General features: G+C 35.3%; 1 protein-coding gene across 1 annotated transcript in view; it reads right to left on the reverse strand.

Moving 5' to 3' along the window:
* Positions 1-10,938: 10,938 nt before the first annotated feature.
* The window catches only part of LOC136038958 (microtubule-associated protein 1B-like), a 64,310-nt gene continuing 49,030 nt past the window's right edge, over positions 10,939-26,218 (reverse strand). The window contains exons 10-13 of the mRNA XM_065722474.1: positions 24,408-24,608; positions 18,672-18,932; positions 14,549-14,694; positions 10,939-12,013 (exon numbers count right to left, since the gene is read on the reverse strand). Of these exons, the coding sequence (XP_065578546.1) occupies positions 11,922-12,013; positions 14,549-14,694; positions 18,672-18,932; positions 24,408-24,608 (700 nt within the window). The 3' untranslated portion in view covers positions 10,939-11,921. The remainder of the gene's footprint in view (positions 12,014-14,548; positions 14,695-18,671; positions 18,933-24,407; positions 24,609-26,218) is intronic.

Raw genomic sequence — 26,218 nt, forward strand, 5'->3', positions numbered from 1 at the left:
TATATGTTTGCAAATTAGGCATGTTAGAGGTGAATTTCTTGTTGTTCATATTTTGATTTAAAAATAAAATGAATATACCACTTGATGCCTTTTTGTATGTTCTTTACAAATATAATAATTGCTTATTTTGCTAGTTCAAGTTTAAGCACTTTTTGACCTTACTTAACCTAACAAATTTTGGCAGTGAAAAACATACATTATTTTGTCAAAAATGACCAAAAACACATACCTTAATTGAAAATTTGGCATCAAAGAAGAAGAAATACAGCATAATATTGTAAAATTTATTAATCCAACTTAATTGTGGAAAATCAGTGCTCATAGATTATACAACATGTAAAAAATGGATTAATAATGAAACAGTAAGTTTGAGACCAATGTTTTAAGCTTTCTTATACCCAAAAACTATTTGAGTATACTTTGGTCATTTTCAAGAGCTCAAAAACTTGTACTTGAAGCACTTATTATGTTTGTAAAAAATAAAAAAGGGCATCAAGGAGTATGTTCACTTTATTTGTAAATCAAACATATGAACAACAAAAAATTTACCAATTATTAGTATAGCTGCACAATTTTCCCCTGGGTATGTAGGCTTAGTGGAAGGTCACTTATACCTGATCATGTCCCTAATGTTTTTACTTGGTTGAAAAAAAATCCAAAGAAAGTTCCTATTGAAAAGGAAAGAGATCAAAAGTGAGATTGAATTTGTCATAGCTTGGAGGTTTGTCCCTTCAGTCTGTTTAAAGAAAACAGATTCATAATTGAAGCTTTGTTCATTTCAATCTTAGGGATAATCTACATTTGTTACACTTAATTAAATGGTTGTAAAGGGATACTTTTATTTATTTGTCTTGTTTGTTTTCTACATAATTTTTTAATCTTTAAATTGATATACATTTCTTACAAATTAATTAGTCATATCATAGTTCCACTTGCAAGTTTTGACCTACTTTGTAACCCTGGTCTCAAAATTGACTATAAATTTATTGAAGCTAGGAAACATAGAACTCCTCTCTGTTTAAAAGAAAATGGATGGACATAGGTAGGTTTTAATACACTAAAGTCCTAGGGCCATGGAAATTAAAAAAAAAAACAATGAAGATTAACTTGAAAATTCTGGACATGACATAAATATGACATTCACAAAGAAAAACCATTCACAAAATTTTACTTTTGTGCTCAGTTGCCAACCTGAGCAATTGCCCTAAATTTTTAAACCTTGCAAAACATTCACCAGCCAATTCTTATGACCTACACTGTTGTCTGTACACCAAAAATTCATGGAAAAGGAAGGACCACCTTACTGACATTTCTTCCTTTGTACTTATATTTAATGGGTTTAAAAGAAAGCTCCTATGGCTAAGTCAGAAGCCTAGTAAAGGACCAGGTAATCCTTTAGACAGGAAGTGCAATAGGAAGCTAGGAGCCAGTCATCCTATGCTTTTGCATGTCCTTCCTGCTTACTGACCCCAGATTTCTCTAGGTAACCTGTTAAGTTTGGGCCAATTCTGGCTGAACTTACAGAGTTACATCACTGACCTTCGTCCCAAACCAAATAAACTGCTAATGCCAGAAATTAAACCTGTGCCCTTTGGATAAAGGATTCTCAACCTAGAGTGCCAGCCACTTAGGAAGGAATACAAATGTCACCAGAGAACAAAAATTATTTGGAAAAAAGAAAATATTGAAAAAAAAAAAATAACTCAAGTCATAGTTGCTCATTGCTGTCCCACAAACAATATGTATTTCATTAAGAAAAATAAATTTTTAAACAGGTATCAACAAAACTCCATCAGGGATTGTATTTACTTAAGGTACAATCAGCAATATTAATGCTTAGTTTTGTGATATTCTGGTTTTGAAATAATAAAAAAAGAGAAATTATATGTTCTACTTGTTTTCCACAACCCCATTTGAGAAAAATCATTTGTAACAACAATATACCCATGGTTGGCTCAGAATCTCTCTAAAATTCTTTAAACAGAAGGAATTTAAAAAAAAATTATACTCATCAGCAAGAAAAATATTAACATAACTCTCTAAACTTGGCACTTTTTAGCAAAGCAAATGCAAAACTTTAATGGTGTCCTATGTCATCTAAAAAAAAACAACATTAAAATGTGTCAAATGAATTTTGATGTAAGATGCCTCTAATACTTTCAGCTGAATCTGTGAAATGAAGGGCCAGGTATTCCTTTACATTTTATACAATATATAAAAAGAAAAACAGTTCAAATTTTTTCACAAAAGAAGAAGCTTGATGTAAAAAAATAAATATATTTTTAACAGAAAGCAACTGACATCAATGAAATCAAATAAAACAAAAATTCATGGAGAATAAATAATATAAGCCATATATTTAACCTATAATGAGGTGGCATAAAAGATTATTTTTAGAATTAGAAAAAACAGTGTTATGGCTTAAAGTTCTGCTCAATCAACAGGAGTTGTCTAAGGCCAGAATAATTAAGAACTAAGGCCAGAGAAAAAGAAACTGATAACCAAAAAAATAAGGCACCCAAAAATTTCAGGACCCTTTAGAGGGAAAAGAAGTAGAAGTAGGTACTTCAAAATACCTTCCTGGGAAATACTTTAGCCTGTAGACACATCCCTGAAAGTTTCATTTTCCTAGCCTAACCTCTTTCAAAGATAGCCAAAAGTAGCTAAAGTAAAATTTTACCCCTACTGTATCTTAAAAATCCAGTTTAAATAGCAGTCTCAACAAATATAGACTATATAAAAGGCTATAGGTATTGGCCTAATCATTCTAAATTTTTTCCAACTAATAATTATAGGATGGTTTAGAAACTAGACCTGTTTGATATAATAACATTTGACTAACTCACCAATGTGATAGCTGCCTCCCTAAGAATCAACCTTTTTAATAACAAAAAAACTTTTCTTCTGACTCCTTATGAAGCTTAGCCTATGCAAGACAGGCCTAGAACACCAAAAACCCTTTAGATACTAAGGAATATGCATAATATTACTTACAGGTCACTGAAAAGCTAAGATTATTTCTATTATTTACAGTTTCCTTGTCTTTTCTCTAGACTTAACGATTTCACATGTTTATCCATTTAAAAAAATATATAGCATTGACGTCACAATCCTCAAATAATCTTTTTATTTGGGGGTTATAAAGTGCCAGCCCACGGACAAGTAATCTTGAGCGTTTGTGGGGATAATCCGACTAACCTCTGACGTCATATGTGTCTAAAGAAACGCTTGGATTAATCAGATTAATAATCGGACAAGTAAAGAAACGCACCCATAATGAATAAGAATGAGGACAGCTAATATTTCTTGACAAAACACTTGTACAATTGGGGACAAAACTTCGTCCAATAAACGCAAAAGAAAAAAAAAACGTTTTTGGTTAAAACTCAATAGGCCAATATTACCACAAATTTTGTTTGCTGCCTTGAAAAACTTGAAGGTAGAAAAACAATTTTAACTTCCCTCTTTCTGTGCCAGAGATGGATATCTTTAGACTTAATTAAACTTATATCATCAGAAAGTGTGAATTTTGTTTATTCAAACAAACGGAGCAGAAGTTCCCCTTTAAAGCTCAGGGAAAGGCAGTCCCTGATAATGTTCTAGCATATCCGCTCGGCAAACACTAAAAATTAGTTCAAAGAAATTACCATCTGAGTAATCTTGCTCCTTTGGGAGCTCTCTGGAGTTCTATCCGCTTTGATTGACAAACTCGCCAACAAAAAAGCAGTAAATTTTTGTCATCTTTTAAGTCAAATTTCACAGTTACCTCAAATTCTCGACAACTTTCGATGATACCTTGTTCTGTGTGATAACTCTCTCATTGACCCAGGGCTTCCACTTTGAAATTGTCAAAAACATATTATCATAGCCAAAAAACCTGAGGAAACATGAGAACGTTGAAACTTAGAAACATGAGAAACTGAGATTTAGCATGAGAATTTTCTTTTTTTTTATATTTTGAATTGAGTGTTCAAACGAAACCCAAATTTGGCAGCAGATCACTATATCACTCATTTCTATTTAAACTCAGCTTTCAACTAATAGGCACGTATTCTGCACTACTAGTAGTGTCTGGTGTTTACTCACTTCTGGTTTGGTGTTGCACCTACAAGGGAGATTCTTGGTCTCATTTATTTACCACATCCCACTTACTTCTTACTACAACCTGACTCCCGAACAAGTTTTGGGGAGTCTGCAATGATGAGGAAAAACTAGCCACTAATGAGCCCGAAAATGGGTTAAAGAAATCACCAGCGAATAAAAAAAAAAAAAACATATATAGGGAAAAAAACAGCTTTTTTGTCTTACGTACCAGTTGTCCAGTTATATAATACCACCAATACAACTTGAATTGGCGAGAAAAATGTCAGTAATAGAGAGACAGAACAAAGTAGAATCGAAAACATGTTTGAGAGTCTCAAGTCCGGTCTTCACCTCCCGGGACTTCCGGAGTCTGTGCTTCCAGATTATTCTTTGACGTCTTCATCCTGTCATCTGGAATACGAACCGGTCCGAAAGTACATCAAAATAATCCGGAAAAGGGGGCTTTTGAACTTTCAGGTTTCTGGAATTTTGGGGAATTCTAGAAAACGGTGAGGGGGGGGGGGCTTTACCCCCCGGTCACCTGTTCCAAATTCACGTCCAATTCACGTGTTCCAAGGTCACCTGCTCCACTCCCCCACGACTATCGGACCGAGTAAAGTTTCATTTACAAGTCAGTTTGATCGGGTTCTCGATGCATCGATTTCTCCATTCTATCCGTTTTTCGCGATTTCCGGTCTCCCCAAAACAGAACAAAAGAACACACTTAGAAAAGTAAAATAATACACTTTGAACACAGTGACATAAAATTTAAATACATCAGTACTTTGAAAACAGGTTTTCCCCTTTGAAAACAGATTTGATGTGGCTGGCTTAGGCCCACATCTTAAAAGCGATCCTCCTATATTGTGAAGCCGATTTTACCGGCACTCGAAATCGTTATTTTGATATAGACTAGGCTATTAGTCTGCCAAATACCGAATATCTATGAGATCCGTGAGAATAGTGTATTCAAATTTGTACTATAGAATTCTTGAACTGGCAACAGGTTAAGAACTGGTTTCAAGTTAAAACATGTATTTTGGTAAAGAAACGGATAATAGAAGTATAAAAGCCGCCTACCCCCTAGGAGAGGTCGGTGGCCTACTTCTTGGGTTGCACACGTGCAGGGATGTATAACTGTCCAGTTCCAGTAAATTTAGTACTTACCCTTAAAAAAATCCTTTCGCGTAAGGTAAAGAACGTCCTTATTGTACACAAATTATCCAGTGAACCTGATCTGATCAGTTCAGATGAAGTTATAAACTGAGAATCAAATCAACCCTTTTTTTGAACACAACAATCGTGAGTCACGGGACAAGCTGCCGACAAATTCATTAATTAAGGTTCGCGGAAATATTCCCTACGGGCAATGAAGACATATTTTGCAGTTTGCCAGAAAATTGCAAAAGATCATAAACTTCGAGTTGGACAGAGCTCAAATCAACAGAAATCGGGAGATTATGTCGAATGAAGGTAAATATGAGAAAAAAACCTGAATATCTCTAAAAACACGAGAAAACTTCTAAAACATGAGAACATGAGACAAATTTTTTTTCGCATGAGAAATCTTCCGAAAACATTAGATCTCATGGGAAAATATGAGAAGTGGAAGCCCTGCATTGACCCTTTGTCTTTGATACGGCCAACCAACGTTGAGGCTGGCAAAATTATTTGTAAAGTATCGCCTCACGTTTTGTGTTAATTGTTAGTTTTATTTCCTACTGTATTCCACTTGTTTTCCTTTTTGTAAGTGGGTGAAAAATAAATAAATATAATAATACCGTCGAAACATTTATATTTCTTTTTCTTGACTTACGGGATAGACGTAACACTTGATAGACAGCGTAACCAAGAAGCTAATATCTTTTACTGCAGATTGTAGCTCAGTATCAATATCGAGTGCCTGAAGAAACCTGTATCAGTATACAAAATACGAAATATATTTTGAATTAGTATACGAAATCAGTATCAATATCGAGTGCCTGAAGAAAGCTGTATCATTATACAAAATACGAAATATATTTTGAATTAGTGTACGAAATAAGTATCAGTATCGATATTGAGTGCCTGAAGAAAGCTGTATCAGTATACAAAATACGAAATATATTTTGAATTAGTGTACGAAATCAGTATCAATATCGAGTGCCTGAAGAAAGCTGTATCAGTATACAAAATATATTTTGAATTAGTGTACGAAATAAGTATCAGTATCGATCAGTATCAATATCGAGTGCCTGAAGAAAGCTGTATCAGTATACAAAATACGAAATATATTTTGAATTAGTATACGAAATCAGTATCAGTATCGATCAGTATCAATATCGAGTGCCTGAAGAAAGCTGTATCAGTATACAAAATACGAAATATATTTTGAATTAGTGTACGAAATAAGTATCAGTATCGATATTGAGTGCCTGAAGAAAGCTGTATCAGTATACAAAATACGAAATATATTTTGAATTAGTATACGAAATCAGTACCAGTATCGATATCGAGTACCTGAAGAAAGCTATTCTAAAGACAAAACTAGGGATGGAAACTGGTCTCTAAAATAGCAGCGCTAATTCTTTTCTGGTAAGCAAGGAGGGCCACTGAAAGAGTTGCTTTTCGCTCGAAGACGTCATAAGGCTGAAAGCAAAGTCAGCTAAACTACTTGTGTGGGCACTTTCATTAGCCTTATATTAGGTAAAATTGCATCATTTGTATTAAGATTAAACATTAAATATTGTTGTTGGAACAGGAAGGCGTAGCCAGTCCCCTTGTCAGAGGATGTTTTGAGCCTAATGTAGTTTACGCTCAATGGGTCGATTTTGGCTCAAATTACGCCTGCTAGAAAATTCTGCTCTCTTTGCATAATAGCGATGTCAGGCTAGAACTTTCACGAATTCTCTCAGCCAGAATCGTGTGTTGGTGAAAAGCCTTGCAGAGTTAACAAGAGGAGTGAAAACCCTATAGGAAGCTATAAGCAGGTTAAGGACTCACGACTGCACTGAAATTCAATTAATGAACAGCTTTTCTGAGTTGTGTTTGTTATGGTAGCTTATTGGACTGTTTAACCTCCTCTGGCTATATTATTTTTTATTTCGGGTGAACCATGGCTCTCAATATTTTCATTTCTGTGCTCAACACATTCTGTCGACTTTTTTCGACTTGACAGATTCATATAAATACGAGGAAAAACTGCACAAAATAAAGTGCTCCCCGACAGGGAGGGCTTTACTCCATCCCCTCCATCCTGGATTTACCACTGGTGAAGATAGGAACAAATTAACACTCATATTAAGTAGGTGCCTCATATGGATACATGAAAGTTGCGATTGTCCGATAAGCGAGTTGATGGGGGCCATTGGTAAAGTAGAGCCCGTTAGCGTCTAAATATTAAAAGCATATGCTATTCCTAACTATCTTCAAGAAACAAACAAAACAAGGTGTATCAGCGAGGTAAAAATTTATTCCTCATCTAAAGGCCTTGCGTACTTCCGCACGAACGGACGGCCCACCAGAAAACAAAAACAAATTGGCGTAAAAATTCAAAAAAATATATGTGAATACACTTTGGCCAACACTAAACACAATCCAGCTTTAATAAAAGAGAAAACACAGGAAATGTGGTAAAACCTTAAACTTCATATGTATTTAACAATATATATTGATGCTAACACTTACAACCAATAAACTTGCTTACGTGCACCAGCAGTATTTCTCCCAAGCAATCACCGATAAAAATTACCAGCAAAAAGAAGCATACTGAAGAATTTCTTTACTTGATAAATTATCTAGACATCACTTTTTTTTCTCAAAATTCAAAAAAAAAATTTCTAGACATCCTTTTTTTTCAAAATGCACACACACACATAAAAATAAAAAATTACACCCCAGAAACAATTGGAAAACCTCAAAGGGAGGGTCAGCAGAAAAATATGGACCATGAGGATCAGAGTGGTACTGAACAAACATTGCCCTGCTGGGCCTACTTTTGAGTTTAGTTCTCCAAAAGGCTTTTGGCAATTGTTTCCGAATAAAAAAAAAAAGTCAGATAGGACAGCGACGGTATGCTGCTTGAAACAAGGGCATATCCAGAATTTTTATTCTGGATGGTATTTTTTCATGGGGAGAGATAGGGGGAGGGGTTCAAAAAAGTTCATCAAAGCATCAAAAATTTGCTCATATGCATTTTTTTGCGTTTTTACGAGTCAGACAAGAGTCTCAGAATGGGGAGAGGTCAAACCCGACAACCCCACTATGGATGCGATTTTGGCTTGGAATCTCCTTTTTATATTCCAGGGTACTGTTTAAGATTTAACCCCGACTTAAATACTTCCACAAATCTTAATTTAGTTCTTTTTTCACAAATTAAAATAGCAGTAAATGAGAGAGCGGAAACACTCGTTAATTAATAACTTATAATAATCAACCCATTGTCAACTAAAACATTTATCAAGTAACATTTGCCTAAGTGTGAAAGGACAAGTTGAAGTTTTTTTTGTTCTGATGTGTTAAAAGTAAATAATTAATGGCAACCCAACAATCCTAAACAAATAAAGACACAAAAATCAAGTGAATTCGATTCCAAGAAGTTATACAGTGCTTGATTATCTCATGCGAAAAACATGGTGGGAAAATTAAGCTCACACAGCCTAACACGTTATAATTGCCAGAAGAAAACTTATAGCTTTTGTCAATAGCAGATATACAAAGAATCGTTCTGGTCATCTATTGGATCTGGTATCGCGACACAGCAAGCTCCCTATCTTTTTTTACTTGTCATTACAATAATATAGACTAGCCTATTTCCTTAAAATTCTTCAAAATTGGACACTGATCTTTGTGAGGAAAATGAAACAGACTAGTTGTACAATGTACACGTAGTCACTGCAAGCTAGAAAATAATTAATTAAAATAATTAATAAAAATATATATAATTAATTAAAAATAATTAATGTTTACTTCGTGGGTCTTGGACATTTTGTGATTGCTGTCCACAAGAAATCAACTTATCTCGGCTTCCCTGATGTAACCCCATTTACATTTCGGAATCTACTTCCTATAGGGCAGTGATGACAAACCTATGACAGGAGCGTTATGCAAGAGCTTATTATTGACAAGATTAAACAGTGTTTTCAGGATTAGTTTTTGGAAGTGAGTTGTGGACACCAGGGCGGACAGTCAAAACAAAACAAAAATAATCGAAAAAGCAATACCACCGCGTGAAATAGAGGTATTTCTTCTGCACCAGAACACGTGTACTCATTAAGTAGATAGTTCAGTGAAAGATTTAAACAGATAATTAAAATGATCAAGTCTCCTTACGTAGTTGATTATAATACTTTGGAATTAAAGAAATTCCAATGATGAAAATTGAGGATTTAGAGATGCAACTGATACACTTTCAGAATAGCATTTGGACTAAGAATTTGTCGCGTTAAGATCATTATTTGAAAACATGGAGCAAAATCACTTGAAGGAGGGAAACAACTACAAAGCAAAAAATTCAGGGGATTCAAACCCAGTCCGCCACCACCCCTGGATACGGCCTTGAACGTGTCCTTAAAAAAAACTTAATTTAATAATGAATGAGGGTTTTGGCGATCATTGACTACCCCTGGGCAGGGAGCTCAACTTGTGTGGCGACAGTAACAGTAAATTATAGGATCCATGAATGCCACACTGAGTAACTACTTAGTCCATACTGAAGAACTCTTGAGCCTTACATGAACGTAAAACTGGCTCAGGAATTACACACAAGAATCCTTAGGACTAATGAGCTATCCAATTGAGTTCATTTACTGTGACTGACCTATTCATGTAAAATTCAATGTATTGAAAGGTTGTTGTATATATTTCTTGAATATTGAATATTGTACTTGAATATTTAGTAGTGTACTTGAATGTTGTATATATTATGTATTTTTTTCAGGAAACTGAAAAAAAAACGAAAATTTGAATACAAAGCTAAGAAGAAACTGGGATTTAAAAATTATCAGTATATTATAGTAATTTAAGCATAGTTTTCTATGTATTTCAAATCTCTTCACTACGTTATTTTATTATTTTCAAGAGTGAAACTTTCCTTTACCCCTTGAATCGACGCTGAAAGTTCCCCAACAAGAGGGGAAACAGTCTGTTCTCATACTCTCATGAGATCGTGCCGAGTAACTCGAATTTAAAATCGAGAACGCAAGGAGAGGTGCGCTGAGATAGAGGGGAGGTACGCTCCAGCCACCTAGTGGCAGAGTGGGCCACTTGGCCCAAAAATACTCCCGTGAAATCAAAGCAGAGTACTCAGAGTAAAGCCAAGAATTATATTTTATTGCCATTGATCGCCACAATTACCACAATAGCTTTTTGCTTGCCACAATACCTGTCACTGATCGGCATGACCGTGTAAGGCGTTTGACAATAAAATCATTTGAGTTTGAATCACTAGCACAAATTATTTAATTTTTTCTGTTGTTCAACATGATACTCATATAGCTTACAAGTGTGTATAGTAAGTTCACGTCTCTTTAACAAAAAAAAAAAAAAAAAAAAAAAAAAAAAAAAAAAAAAAAAAAAAAATCGTTTACGCTACGAAACAAAGACTAAAAAAAAAACAAAAAAAACACATAAATAAAGTCACAAATTTTTAAGACAAAATAGAGAAATCACCTAAATAAGTCCCACTAAAGGCGTCATCTGATCTACAAATTATTTGAATCAACACCAGTTTTCAAAAGGTACTAAGTCTCCAAATCCGATTGTCACCCTTGGTGCAAATATTAGAACACGGGGAGGATGAAGTAGTTACATAGTAGCGGATATTATATGGTGAAGTAGAGTTACATAGCAAAGGAAGATTAATTTTTCTATTCTATTCAAATATATGGTAGAGGATGTTATACATAGTTGAAGATGAAGAGTTAGAGGAGAATATACTAGAGTCTCTGTATAGAGGAAGTTATATGATGAAGTAGTTATATAAAGACACCACCTTTAACAGGCTGTGAAAAAAAATTAAATGTAATTATACGAATAAAGGCGTAAACACAACAACAATCAGAAATGGGTAATATTAAGGAGGAGGAGGGACAGTATATCTTAACATAAATGTTGTAACCAAAAAACTGTACTGAAGAAAAATCACTCGTGGTTATCTTCCCATACTTAAAAATTACTGATTTTGTTTTGAACACTGAGCATATTTCTATGACTACTTCATTCAAAGTACACCATCACTACTTTAAATCCCACGAGTTCAATTTCTTTTATTTATTTTGGTTCAATATCCTAAATAAACAAGACTAAAGCCTAAAAGATCTAACCTGCAAACCAAAGCCTTTATCAGAGAAAACAAACTGAGGGGGAGGGGGAATTTTACTATGCCCCACCAAGGGTATTGCAGTAAGAGGAATATAAAAATCAGAACGCATTGTGGTCAGTCACTTCTCTGAAAGACGAATGTACTTGATGTAATTTAGACTTGAACATTTCCTTCGGGGCATAAGGATAATCAATTATGTCAGAGAAGAGAAAAATTGAAACATGAAAAGAAACTAGTTAAAGAAGGAGAAAATAATGGTATATCACAGATGATTCACGCCCATATCAAATCAAGTTTCAGTGTCAACACGATCATCCACTCTCAAGATGACGTGGCGAAAACTATTTCACCTGCAAAAGATAACAGAAGCGCCATCTCTGCTTTCAATTTTTTTGTTGCTCAAAATCTTGCAAATAACTGCCCGGTAATTTACTACTTTTTAAGGCACCATTATCCACATTCCTGAGGCACTTTCAATAAAAGCTGAATGGCCAAATATTCACACAGATTTTTCTAGAAATACAGATGTCACTATTTGTCAACATCGTTTCGTTAGCTTTTCTTTTGTTTCTCGCAAGAGTGCATCAAAGTCCAAAGTCTTCTGTGGGTACCGGGCTTCAGATTGATTATCTGAAATATAGCAACATTTAAACAATGTACACTTGTGAATACACAAAGCATATGAGGTATCAAAATAGTCTTTAAGGGGAAGTCGTCTACGACTTGGGTCCAACAAAGCCTAGGTAAAAAATCAAGAGAGATCTATAAGATTATTTTGATTAAAATCAAGTAGTTGTGAGCACTAAGACACGGGTTTATTGTAAAAAAAAGCCGAGACAGATAGTCCCAAGTGAGTGAGAGGCAAATTCGGCATAAGCCCTTTTTAGGATTGAATAAAAATGATGTCATTTCACTTGTTGATAGATAAGTCTATTATCCATCCGCCCATAAATCATTCCTAGGGCAGAACTAAAGTAGACAGTCATAGAACTAAGAGATGAAAGATCCGATTGATTTTGGGTTGACGCGTGACGCACTATGTCCACTGGACTTGTATGCAAAATGGGTGACTGAATTTGCTTGAACTCACAGGCGAACAAGTGTCCTAAGCCTAAAAGGTTTGACTGTAGTCTAAAGGTGGAATACCGTGTCATAGGATTGATACTTAAAATCCCAGTACAGTGCAAAGTTTAGATTAATTTTTTTTTATTATTAATTAAAAAGAAAATTCCAAAAATTAAGTTTTTCAAAGAAAAGTAAAGGCCATATTAAACTTAAGATGAGAAGAAGTAACAAGAGCCAAGGGCTCATATGGCACTTGTGACGAAAGATCGGATCTGTTTATGCCAATCAGGTATCTAGAACTTGTGCTTATTCTCGAACTCACCAAAGCACTAGAAATCCCCCCAACTCCACCAAACAGATCAGATCCGGCCCGGTTATGTCAATTACGTATCTAGAACTTGTGCTTATTCTTCCCACCAAGTTTCGTCCCGATCCCTCCACCTCTAAGCGTTTTCAAGATTTCGTTTACATTAAGATCCGATCACCGAATCGTAAGATAAACATACCTCAATTTTCACGATTTCCCCTCCATAAAGCCCCCCCCCCCAAATGGTCGAATTGGGGGAACGACTGATATCAAGTCAATTTGTGCAGGTCAATCTGTGCTAAGAAATATAGATGCGAATTTTTGTTTTTGCCTTCCATTTCAATTGGCCATCATTATATGTCTTCCATTAGCATAGGCCTATTGCCAATTATGGATACACAATTTCTACAAGGGCTCTCACAAAACTTAGCACTACTCAAGATTATTAAAATCTAATGCTGCAAGGGCGACCCGTAGCATCGATCGCATAACATCACAATTTCAAAGTAAAGGATTTGATGTGGTTGCCAATTACCGTTTTCTACAAATGAATCCACCAACTTTCCTAGTTGAACTATATGAAATAGTACTGCCATAGCAAAAAAAAAAGGAGAGCACATTACGTAGCGCACTTAGATTACTAGAAGAGGAAAACATCTCACACTCATTAATTGAACAACACATTCTAGGCACTTTCAATCACACTTTCTAGGGCTTTAATGAGACAAAAGGTTGTGATGGATAGGACACGTTCTGCGGATGACAGATTGCCAAAGATTGTCTTTTTCAGCCAACCGTCTAGGGCTAAACGGAAAGCAGGTTGTCCGCGTCTGGGGTGGGAGGATGCCACAAAGAAAGATTTGAGGGAAATATGAACTTCCTGGGTGGGTGTAATGAGGGAGGCTTTGAATAGACTGGGATGGAGGAGGAGCATGCGGAGCTATATTAGTCTCTAGTGGCTTGGTGCTGCGGTGAGCAGTTAGTACTAATAGCAGATAGGAGATCATTCCTTCAAGATATTTATATAGGAAAGGACAAGGAGGGCTACTCTCCCATCAATTAAATAAAATCCTAAAAATTTTCTAAAAGTAGGATGGCATTTCTTCCGTTTTGAACCTTCTATTTCTCAACAGTTTCACCACAAAACATTGGCAAAATCTTTGCCGATTTCCAGGACACTGAATATTCGGGAACTTAGGGAATCTTGTGCTAGCTTAAAAGTTTTCCGGAATATACCTGCAGTGCTTCTCCCTTATCCGTAAGGTTTGCAAGACTCTATGAAAATACATCTCAACTTTGAACCAAGATTCAAACTTGACCTAAAATCCGGCTAAAGTAGAAAAAGTAAAATTTCAGAGTGTTCGAGTTTCTGAGTTTTCCAGAAAAATTGCATAAGGATTGTTCTGGGTACCCGGCTGACTGACCGTATTTCAAACAGTAGGCTGTACGAAAAATATGGTTCAATCCCGCTTTCTAGGGCTATAATGAAAGAAATGTTGAGATGGCTAGGCCACGTTCTGCGGATGAAGGATGACAGATTGCCGAAGATTGTCCCTTTTTGGCCAACCGTCTGGGGCTACACCGAAAGCAGGTCGTCCTCGTCTGGGTTGGGAGGATGTCATAATTAAGATTTAAAGGACATGGGAACTTCCTGGGAGGGTTTTAAGAGAGAGGCCTTGAATAGATTAGGTTGGAGGAGGAGCGTGCGTAGCTGTGTTGGCCTCAGACAGCTTGACGCTGCAGTGAGTTATTAGTAGTAGACTTTCTCTTACTACAAGACAATATAGGCTTACCCAAATCAGCATAGTTTTCTCTACAATATCTTCTTCTTCCTCCAAAAGATATGCCACACTGAGGCTTAGATTTGTCATCATTTCCATGTTCTATGGCATCCAAAGCGTCTTCACTATCATAAAAAGTGACGAAGGCATATGGCTCACTATAATTAGGTGATAATGAGTTACAACAGAAGAAAGCCAAATTAAAATAAAATAATTATAAAACTCAATACATTGTTAAAAACTAAATGCAGCTAAAAAAAGAATGATTTCAACTTTCTGTACTTTTTAACGTTCTCAATTTTTCTTGATATAACTTTAGGATTTTATTTTATTCTTTAAAAGCGTTTTATGGCCAATGTTAAATTGACAGAGTTTGATGTATTAACTAAATATGCCTTCATTCTCAGATAAATTTAGAAGCTTCAATCCTCTCTAGCTCTAAAAAAAGCACCAGTTAATACCCTCAACCTTAATTTTTACTCAGATAGGCATTAAAGTATTACAGTCCGTATAACTCTCTTTGACAGAAGGCTTAGAAAGATGGGAAGGGCCTGAAAAATTCGTGTTAAATTATTCATTTTAAACATAACTTGACAGATGATATTATTTGACAGGATCCTAAAACTTCGGAGGGACAATTTTTGACAACATTGCACTTTGGCTTGCATATTTAAGTGATTTTTTAGATTAATTTTTTTTTACAATTTTCAGGTTAGCATGTCTGCCTTATCCTTAGAATGTTTCCTATTCGTTCCAAACTGGAAATACTTTATTTACCGTTTTTGACGAGAAAGGGAAGGAGAAGCTCAAGAACTAGTACGGGGAATTCTTGTCTGAGGTGGCGGGGGATACGAAGAGGATGCATTAAAAACTAGAGACGTAATGCGATAAAACCTGGATATTCTTTCCCGTCCCAACATTGACAGATTAATGTTCTAAGCAATATTCCATCACCAATTTTAATCTTTACTATAATCTGTTTAATATAGTTTATTTTTATTATTCACTTCACAAATGTGACTCCTGGACAAGTCGTGGAGCCGGCGTATTCCCCTCCCCTCCCCCATGAAAAATTTCACCCATATGTAAAATTAAGCAGCCACAAAGAAAGTATTATTACATGATAGTAGAGAGCAATATTAAATCCTAGAACGAGCAAAATTTATTCTGTATTTACAGAATACGTACAGAGTAAATTCTATTTTTTTTTCAAAATTCTGCTTGACACTTTTAATCTTGACTAGAACATAGCTCGTTTTGGGATTTAATGTTACTCTTTACTTTCAAGTCTAACAGCAGAAAAAGGGACCCGGTTTCGTCTAGGTCGTCTTGTCCAGCTAGGAACTTTTACGACCGTTCGTCAGGCCAATATATAAAAATTTTGCTATCGGTATTCTTTGAAAACGACACGTGCAACTGAGTAAACCAAAAGATGCTATGTGTGCCCGCCATGTGCAGTCAGTTAACTGCTTTGAAGATCATCAAAATAAGGAAAGAATCACTCTTGTTTGTAAGCGCTATTATTACAGCCGAATTAAATTAGCCTCGAGCCAAATTCTATGTAAACAATGGACAGATTGTATAATTTACAGCCCTTTCCCTAAGGGCTGTGGGGGGGGGGGGGGCTATGTCATCCCCAGAGGCATATTTATTAGACTTTTTAATCGGCCTCTTGGCTCAATGTATTTATCCATGGAGATATATATATATATATATATATATATATATATATATATATATATATATATATATATATATATATATATATATATATATAAACACGCTTCCGTGATCTTTCTTTGGCAAATATACAAACTCTACATTTTTGCAGAAAAGAGCTTGATTAGTTTCTACAGGGGTATGAGATGTGGGAATTGTCCCCAAGGAGGGGGAGGAGGAAATACGTCTGGCACAAGACAAGTTATATACGCTGTATATAGTATCGCCAATGACTTATTTCTAATTTTACTTTCCCACGTCACAAACTGATTAACTTTCTGCAATTTCGCTACAAAAATAAAAATTCAATATATAAAAAGTGTCAAACAAAATTGAGACCCCCTCCCACTCCACACACAGACACATGACCCGAAAACAACCATAAACAAAAGAAAAAAACATTATTAAATATAGTATTTGAAAAATTTTCTAAGCAAACAAATAAACAAGAGCCAAGAGCTCATATGGCACTTGTGACGAGGCAAGAAGAGCTAAGAGCCAAGAGCTCATATGGTACGAGCTCTAACAAAATTCTAAGAATCAATAGATTGATTTAAAAGGAAAATCGGAGTCTTAATACTGATCAGGATTCAAAATAAAAGTTCTGAGTCACGATGTCCTTCTTAATATAAAAATTCATTAAGATCCAATCACCCACTCGTAAGTTACAGATACCTCATTTTTTTCTAATTTTTCCTCTCCCTTTAGCCCTCCAGAAGGTCGGATCTGGGAAAACGACTTTATCAAGTCAATTTGTGCAGCTCCCTGACACGCCTACAAATTTTCATCGTCCTAGCACGTCCAGAAGCACCAAACTCGCCATATCACTGAACCCCTCCCCCAAAGCGAGCAAATCCAGTACGGTTACATCAATCATATATCAAGGACATTTGCTTATTCTACCCACCAAGCTTCATCCCGATTCCTCCACTCAAAGTGTTTTCCAAGATTCCCCCTCCAACTTCCCCCAATGTCACAAATTTCATTAAGATCCGATCACCTATTCGTAAGATAAAAATACCCCAATTTTCATGTTTTCCAAAAATTCCAGTTTCCCCCAATGTCACAGGATCTGGTCGGAATTTGAAATTAGAGCTTTAAAGCACGAGATTCTTCTAAATATCAAATTTCATTAAGACCTGGTCACCCTTTCGCAAGTTACAAATACCTCATTTTTCCAAATTACCCCCCCCCCCTAACTCCACCAAAGAGAGCAGATCCGGTCTAGTTATGTCAGTCACGTATCTTAGACAGGTTTTTATTCTTCCCATCCAGTTTCATCCTGACCTCTCCGCTTTAAGTATTTTCTAAGATCCCCCCCCCCCCCCCCCAATGACACTGGATCCAGTTGAGATTTAAAATAAGAGATCTGAGTTACGAGGTCCTTCTAAATATGAAATTTTATGAAGATCCGATCACTCCTTCTTAAGTTAAAAATACGTCATTTTTTCAATTTTTTCAGAATTTGCCCCCCCCCCCAATAGAGCGGATCCGTTCCAATTATTTAAATCACGTATCTAAGACTTTTGCTTATTTTTCCCACCAAGTTTCATCCCGGTCCCTCCAATCTAAGCGTTTTCCATGATTTTAGGTTCCCCTCCCAAATTCCCCCCAATGTCACCGGATCCGGTCTGGATTTAAAGTAAGAGCTTCAAGACACGATATCCTTCTAAATATCAAATTTCATTGAGATCCGATCACCACCAAGTTTCATCCCAACCCCTCCACTCTAAGTGTTTTCCAAGATTTTAGGTTTCCCCCTCCTCCCTCCCCCCAATGTCACCAGATCCGGTCGGGATTTAAAATAACAGCTCTGAGACACGATATCCTTCCAAACATCAAATTTCATTAAGATCTAATCAACCGTTCGTAAGTTAAAAATACTTTATTTTTTCTATTTTTTCCGATTTAACGGGCCCCCCCTGCCCCCCTCCCCCAGCTGGTCAAATCGGGAAAACAACTATTTCTAATTTGATCTGATCCGGTTCCTGATACGCCTGCCAAACTTCATCGTCCTAGCTTACCTGGAAGTGCCTAAAGTAGCAAAACCGGGACCGACAGACCGACCGACAGAATTTGCGATTGCCATGTGTCACCTGGTTAATACCAAGTGCCATAAAAACGAAGCTGATCTATCAATATTTTTGGAAAACTAGAAATGATGTCTTGTAAAATGTATTGCTAACCAAACACATTCTCTGAAAAAACACCGTTTGGGTTAGATAAACCATGAATCGTTATTGTCCTTGCAGTATCAATTGGCGACATGCGCAAATTCTTCCTCAGTAGTTTATTCTTGACACGATGACTTACTAATAAAACTAGCAAGTACCCACTCCTTACAGAATACCACCCTTACATGAATGCTATATACAGACTATCAGAGATAGCATCAACAAAAAAATTGTCAACTTACCCAGTACTCCTAAATTTGATTTTAATATCGCTTATTGGTCCAAATTTAGCGAACTTCCTGTGGATATCACGTTCTGTAATATTCGGTGGAAAATCTGACAGATAAATAACTTTTCTTTCATCCGAATCATCTAGACTAGTTTGTCTTTTCCTTCGCGACTTTGATTTGACATCATATGTATTTCTATTGCTACTGCTCACTGAATTATAGGATGTCCGCCGTCTTCGTTGTCGGACTTCACTTGACGATGATTCACGACTCCTAGTCAATTAAAGGCCCAACTTTAGTCAGTGTATCAATCTTTTATTTAAACACAAAGAAGGCATAATTATTAGGGGTAGGAAGGAACGGCAGCAACGATTTCTTTAAATTCCCTTCACCATAGAGACATAAAGCACAGCACAACTTAAATTGCTTCAAATATCTGACTTTCTTAAAATAAGACAAGATTAAATCGTCATATTCTAGCCCGGTTGTATAATCTACTTGTTCTGCCACATTTTGTATACATATCTCCGTTTTGGAAATGTTTCACTCAGACAGATAAGAAAAAGCTGCGTATGATTTATTTTAAGTATGTTAAGTATTTTCTTGGGCTACCACCGTGGACCAGTAACCAGTATTTGATCAGAAGATTTGGTCGGATAAGATAAGTCCAGATGTTGCTGTCCCTATGAGAGTAATTAATTTTCAAAATAAGTTTCAGACTCTAGATCACCTTTGGGTGACTCTTCAGTGTGTGTATTAAATTAGAATTAATATTTAATAGTTGAATATTCTGTGTATTAAATCTGTTGTATATATTTGAATTAAACTGTATTTTATTGCTTTTTTCTTTTTTTTTCTTACTTAATAGTTGAATTTTGAGTTATTTAATCTGTTGTGCATTTTTGCGTTTAACTGTATTGTGCTACCTTTTTCTTCTTCTTTTTATTCATACTCTCCCCCTTATTGTATTTGTACAGTTTTAGCAGGCAATAAATCTATATCATATACCCCTTCGTCTGAAGGGTTTTTGCTCCATCTCCTACTAGCTGTCGAGGCCACATAATCAACACGGATATACACAGCTCCCCATAACTAGTAAAATAAAAAGGTACCAAGGACTTATGTTCGTTTCTGTGCATTCATCTGTGATCCTCTCACTGAGGAGACCCTTCCCTCTAAACTACCCATTACTTCATGTTACTACCCTCTAAACTTCGTGTTAAGGATAAATAGATGCAATAAAGATAATGTGAGTAGACTAGGAAAAGGACTAGCTGTATACTTTTCTAGCGCATTTTCAGTAAAATATGACAGTAACATAGAGAGAGTAATTTTAGGGAGAGGGGATTAAGAGTTAAGCTCATAGTAGAGCCTAATTTCTCATTCTTTCGTTCGTTCAGCCTTATTTCTAGGGATTTAGGATCCTTTGTTCAAGAGGGCGAATCCTATTGTACTCAATTATTTGAATTGGGACGGGGGTCAGCGGCGCGACTCTGTAAGCTCAGCCAGAGTCGACCCAGCTCTAAATGGGTATCTGGAGTTGTCTGGGGAAGGTAAACAGAAAGGGTGTGCGAAAAGCACAGGATGGTTGGCCCCCAACCCCCCATTGCACTTCCTGGCTGAAGGGCCACGAAACGGAGATCAGTACCACCGGTAGGGACTGTAAAGTCCAATGTTGTATACTTTACTTTTACCTTTTAATTTCTAGGCCGGCTGACGGAACTTATTCTACAAAGTCTGAACAACAACTACATCTGTTATCATTGGTATCTTTGCTCGATTGGATCTTTCAGGCAAGGACTACATTCTTATTATCTGCATTGTTAACAAGGGTCAATTTGATCTCAAGAAGAAGCAAAATAAACCTCTAAAACTAATAGTAAACTCCTAAGATTGACACCTTGGCATGGTATAGACACTGAGTCAGATCTTCTTCCATTGTTTGTCCAATAAAGCAAAACGTAAAGCGATATTAAAAAAATGCGTTGACAGGTGTACCTCAGTAGAAAACTAATTTTAAGATTTTTTTTGTAATATTGACGCACAGTTTTCAAACAATTCTATAAAAAATGCAAAAATTCTTTAATAAAGAACGCCAAGTCCTCGCTCCTCTGCCCTCATAAGAAAAAATCACATGGTTTGGTAATCTTAAAAGTTCGAGAGAAGATTCTTTACGATATATCAATTTTTACTTTTTTATTGGTTTTTTTTTTTGTTGTTTGATTTTATTTAATTTTCCGTATTATTTCTGAGTTTTTCCTTTTTCATATTACTGTTTTGGGAGTTTTTTTGCCATTATATTTCTTCTTTTCTTGTTTATTATTATTGATTGCCCTACCTTTTTTTTTAAAATGGAAAAATGAATTGGCATGAATGATATCCAATCGTTCACTTTTTCAAACATTTTCCTACTTTCTTTTTTTAACTTTTTTTTGCTGCACTTTTTGTCATATAGTTTTGCTGTTTCTGTTAGTAAAAATGTTGGAATTGAAGAAAAGTGTCGTAATGTATCGTTAGATTTTGAAATCCAAAGCTTCAATTTAGGTGGATGTTTAAACCCAAAATTATGGCTTTTTCTGTGGTTCAAGTTTGGGTTTCCAGAGCAAGTTTTTTATACAGTAAAAATTTGGTGAAAAACAAGGAAATTAGGAAAATGTTCAATTATTTTTAAATAAGTTTCGATCCTTTTTTTTTACCAAAAAGTAACATTGTAATTCCGGCTAGACCTGAAACAATGAATTCAGTATTACAAGTCGTTTGTCCTTTCGATTCAAGTTACAGTTGTATGCTTATCACAAATATTCCCAAGGGAACATAACCCCTAATCTACGTACAGTAACTTTCTGCAACAGGGTGTTATCTTTTATTATCACTAATGAAAAATTAACATTTACTCGATTTTATCTCAATAATCTATGAAAAGGTCTTCTAAAGTTTGAAGAATATGACAGCAATTTGGATAAAAAAGGAAAAATACATGGCAGACTAAAAATAAATTATCCTGAAAAAAGTAGAAACTGCGCCAAATCTTTATTTGTGACCAAATACGATTATAACAATATATTTATTTGTTAACTATTTTATACTGCAATTACACAATGCTGCACAAACTAATTATGATAAGCAAAACCCTAAAAATTTCCCGTGAGGAGAGCACAGGAGAGCTGAAAAAATTCCTCAGCTTTTTAAGAATTTTAAGCATTAAAAAGTAAAAAAAAGTGTATGTAAATTGTGGTATATTCATTTTAAAGTGTCAAATATTTTATATTGGCTTTACTCCTCATATATTTATGAGAATTTTCTGTATTTGCTTAGTATATTAGTCATATCATCGAAATAAACCCAAAAGGGGCGTGATATCTTATTCAATCTCTGAGAAAAAGGGGTGGTTTATCTAAGCCCCCTGAAACTACTTCATGCGCCTTAGTGTTCCAACGAGTTGTTGAGAGCTGTCGTATACCTCCCCCTCAAATCTCTAAAGCCTTTTAAATTTATTTACAACAATCATGAAAAGCAATGAGTCTCTCCTCCAAGCCTCTAAAATTATCTCGGGCGTCTTAGAGCTACGATGAGTTACTTGTAGTTCTAAGATTGTTCTAATTAGTAGTAATAATAAGACAGTATTACTTAGTAAGATAGTAATTGGTGGTTAGTAAGCGACTAGTAATAGTAATTAATAGTAAGTAGTTAGTAAAAGTAAATAATAACTGGAAATAAGTAAGACAGTACTGATTACTAGTGCTGAGAGTGGGATACTAGAAGCCCCTGAAATTATAATTACCAAGACATACTTGAATCTGGAATTCCCCAAGCATTAACACAGATGGCAACACTTGACCATAAAGCGTCGACTAAAAACGGAAACTATCTTTAAAATTGATTTTGTTCTATGACCTTTGGGCTTTTAATACACACATTTATCCATTTATTTAGAAATTTGATTTGACTGTTAAGACAAACTCTACAACTAGTGGTTGTGTTATTCTTTCACAAACGTTATCTAAGCCATTACGCCCTGCAAAACCTGTCAATTAGAGTCACGATTGGTCAAAATAGTAAAAAGGGAGCATATTCTCATGCACAAAACAAAAGATCCTATATCACTCTTTTTTAGCATTTAATTTTAAAAAAGGCCTTCTAATGAAAGTAAAGAGTGAAAATTAAACTTAACAGGAACAAATACTATTGCTTCACATTTTAGGAAAAAATTTATATCGGCTATAATGGTTCAAATGAACTGCTGTATCATTTCCCGAAATTTGTAGAATCCTGAAAAACTAGCACTTTACTGAAAACACAAACTCAGGAATGATTAGAAGCAAAAAATCCTCAAATATCCCGAAGAAAATAAAAGACTAACTTATAAGGCTTTCAATAATCTTTCACTGGCCAATAAATCAATAAATTTTAGTATATAATTTTAATTCTCTCAAAACCCTAGGTATGATCAGTTTTCAGTAAAGCTTTGGTTTTTCAGAATTCCAGAAGTTCAGCGATTTAGTCAGAGCCAATATTGGAGATATTTTGCATAAACCGATAAGCAATAATTTTTATTCGTTTCCAGTTTCATCTTCGATCTTTACGTTCTTCGGAAAAACCTTACACTAAGATTTTCGCTTCAAGGTGATGAAACTTAAGAAGTCAGATGAGTTTTTGTCAAAATAGGGCATCATACTTACATATTTTTCAGTTCAAATCCATCTTAAACTTTCTCTAAAAGAATCTAGAACTTTGTCAAACTAGGAGTCGAAGGGATATATTATCGTCAGAGAAGTTAAGAAAAAATTATACTCGAGTCATTTACTTCGTGTAAAGTAAAAGGGATAGGTCATGATTGCGACAACAAAATTTTTCGATACCCCTAGCTTCACCTGAAGCAATTTCATTAACTATGTACCATAATGGGGGCATATTGCTCACTCTATTCCATATTGCTATGTTAATTTTTTTTAATTAAAATTAATTTTGTGGAAGTCAATTAAAACCTATAGTCTCAGGCGGACGACCGATTTTTAAGATTGATACATGACCGACAAGCCCCCTGGACTTGCAGGCAAACAGGGCAACTTGCATTTTCCATATTGTTTAAGTATGATTTTAGGACACTTGAGATGTTTGAAACACGAATTGTTCCTGCAAATTAAAAAAAAACTTCCATTTTTAAGTGCTTTTATTTCTAGATGCGCTAAGACCAAAAAAATATTCTGCACTGCTATCCGGGAAACCTGAAAATCTTTTAGAGGCTCATTTTTTTTCATCATATGCCATTAATGCTCTTAACTTTCATTTATCCATATCCATATTCATATTTTATTTTTTCATCCTCTAATTAATCTTTCACAAAAAAATTAAATATTTTCATTTTCATTCAAACTTAAGAGGCTCATACATTACTTCAAATTCCGCTCGTTAGACTTCACACCAGGACTAAGACTGCTTCTATTTCAGTCTATCAACAGCCAATATTACCTGCATACAATGAATGCATTACATAAACCGATATGCGATTGATTTTTTAAAATTTGATCCCCTGAACAGGCGAAATTAACTTGTAAATAAATGAAATCTAATTAAAAAATTAATTAATTTTCGACGGAAAAATTATTTTAGAAATTTTTTTAACGGCCACGGCAGTAACTTCTCTCACTATCTACTGGTTGAACTGTAGGCCTATAGTAATTACATTTAAATTAATAAAAAAGTCCAGAATTCTTTCCCCAATAGGTCTAAATAAAGTTGATAACTAACCTTGACCGACTTTGGGAGGAGCTATCACTGCTGGTCGAGTCTGTAGAATAAGATCCACGTCTTCGCGATCTACTGCTGCTACTATATCGCAAGCGTGTTCTACTTTGTCTCCTAGACTTCAGAAATGGGGAGGGGCTTCGAGATCTCAGCGAATCAGAGTCACATGACGAATCACTACTACAAGAGTCGGAACCATGTGCACTGTAAATAGATAAAACCATTAGACTAATTACAATTAACATGTGTATTGCCACACAGAAGCCCAGACAATGGAAGGGGGGCTGATTATCTAGAAAACGCGAGGAGGGTTGTAAAAAATATAAAGTAAATTGTTTGTCCAAGGTTTCCAGTTTTAATAACACACTGATCTTGGCGGAGGGAGGGAGAGAGGATCTGGGGACTTATTCTTAAAATTCCTAGGAGAATTTCAATAAAGCTATCTACTATGGCCCCTTCATATCTTTAGAAATTATCCAAATAGAAGATATTTTCTTCAATAGGGAAGAAAATATCAGAGAAAGAGAATATCAGGAGACAGAATATAAGAGAAAATCAATACCAGACAAGCATTCAAAACACTTATTGGCAGTAATATAGCAAAAACTCAATGACCACAGTCAAAAATCTAGTATTTTCTATCCTAACGACCTCATGTAAGATGTCTCTTATAAGGTATATAAAAGCCTTGAATCCAAAATTGAGCACTCAGCACACTTTCATTTTAGACTAACGAAAAAAAATCAGATACATATATTTTTATCGTCTGAATCGTCATGGATTCAACGTGACACGTACCCGATGGGAGGGGTAGGAGCACCTCGGTTAGTGTCTTTCCCAGGTGATAGGGCGCGCGGTAATTAAATTTGCTTGTTCCTTATTTTACTATATTTTAACGTTGGGCTTTCTTTTATTTAAAGGCTTTCTTTTTTCGTTACACTTTTATTCAAAAATTATAGTCGTGAAGCAATTCTCTTTCGGTCCTAGAACTGCTTTGTGTAAAATTATTTTATTTAATATGACCCACTTTGTTACCTTCTCACTATTCATTAGGGCGAGCAATTAGTCAACATTTAAGGTTACTCCTAAGCCGGAATTAATTTTTATTTTTAAGTTTTTTTTTCTAATGAAAATAAAGAGCTAGATTAAAACTTGAATCAAACAGAGATTGCTCCGCATATGGAAGCTGCCCCCTCCACTCTTTACGCTAAAGTTTTTTTGCGCTTACTTTTAGGACCATTGGTTCAATACGATCACCCCGGGAAAACGAAAAAATAAAAATGAAAAAAAAAAAATAATCAGGCATGCGTGGTCTCTCTTCTGGAAAAAAAATTCCATATTTTAGAACATAGGAGTTCGAGAACTCCACAGTAGAGTTCTAAGGTATATCGAATCTTATGGTGTGATTTTCACTAAGACCGCTTGACTTTTCGGGACGTTCCCCCTCTTTTTGCAAATCAGGAAAATTTTCTCGCGTTCGTAGCTTATTATGGGTAACATTAAGCTTAAATTAATCGTACATTAATAGAGTCACCATAAGAATCCATTTCTTTTGATGTGTTAATCGTTATCAAAATTCCGTTTTTCAGAGTTTTGGTTACTAATGGATCAAGTCGTAGTTTATAGTTCGTTATCACGAACTTTTATCAAAACTTCATTTAATATTTTGGTTACTGTAATCTCCATACTTACAGAGTCGACCCTTACTTACAGTTTGTGTTCACAAAACTGCTTCATATGTAAAATCCAATAATTCCAATTAAACTTCAATAAAATAAAATCACTGGTACCATGTCTCCTCCCTCCTGAGAAAT

This window comes from Artemia franciscana, chromosome 18 (assembly GCF_032884065.1).
Source record: "Artemia franciscana chromosome 18, ASM3288406v1, whole genome shotgun sequence".
Taxonomy (NCBI): domain Eukaryota; kingdom Metazoa; phylum Arthropoda; class Branchiopoda; order Anostraca; family Artemiidae; genus Artemia; species Artemia franciscana.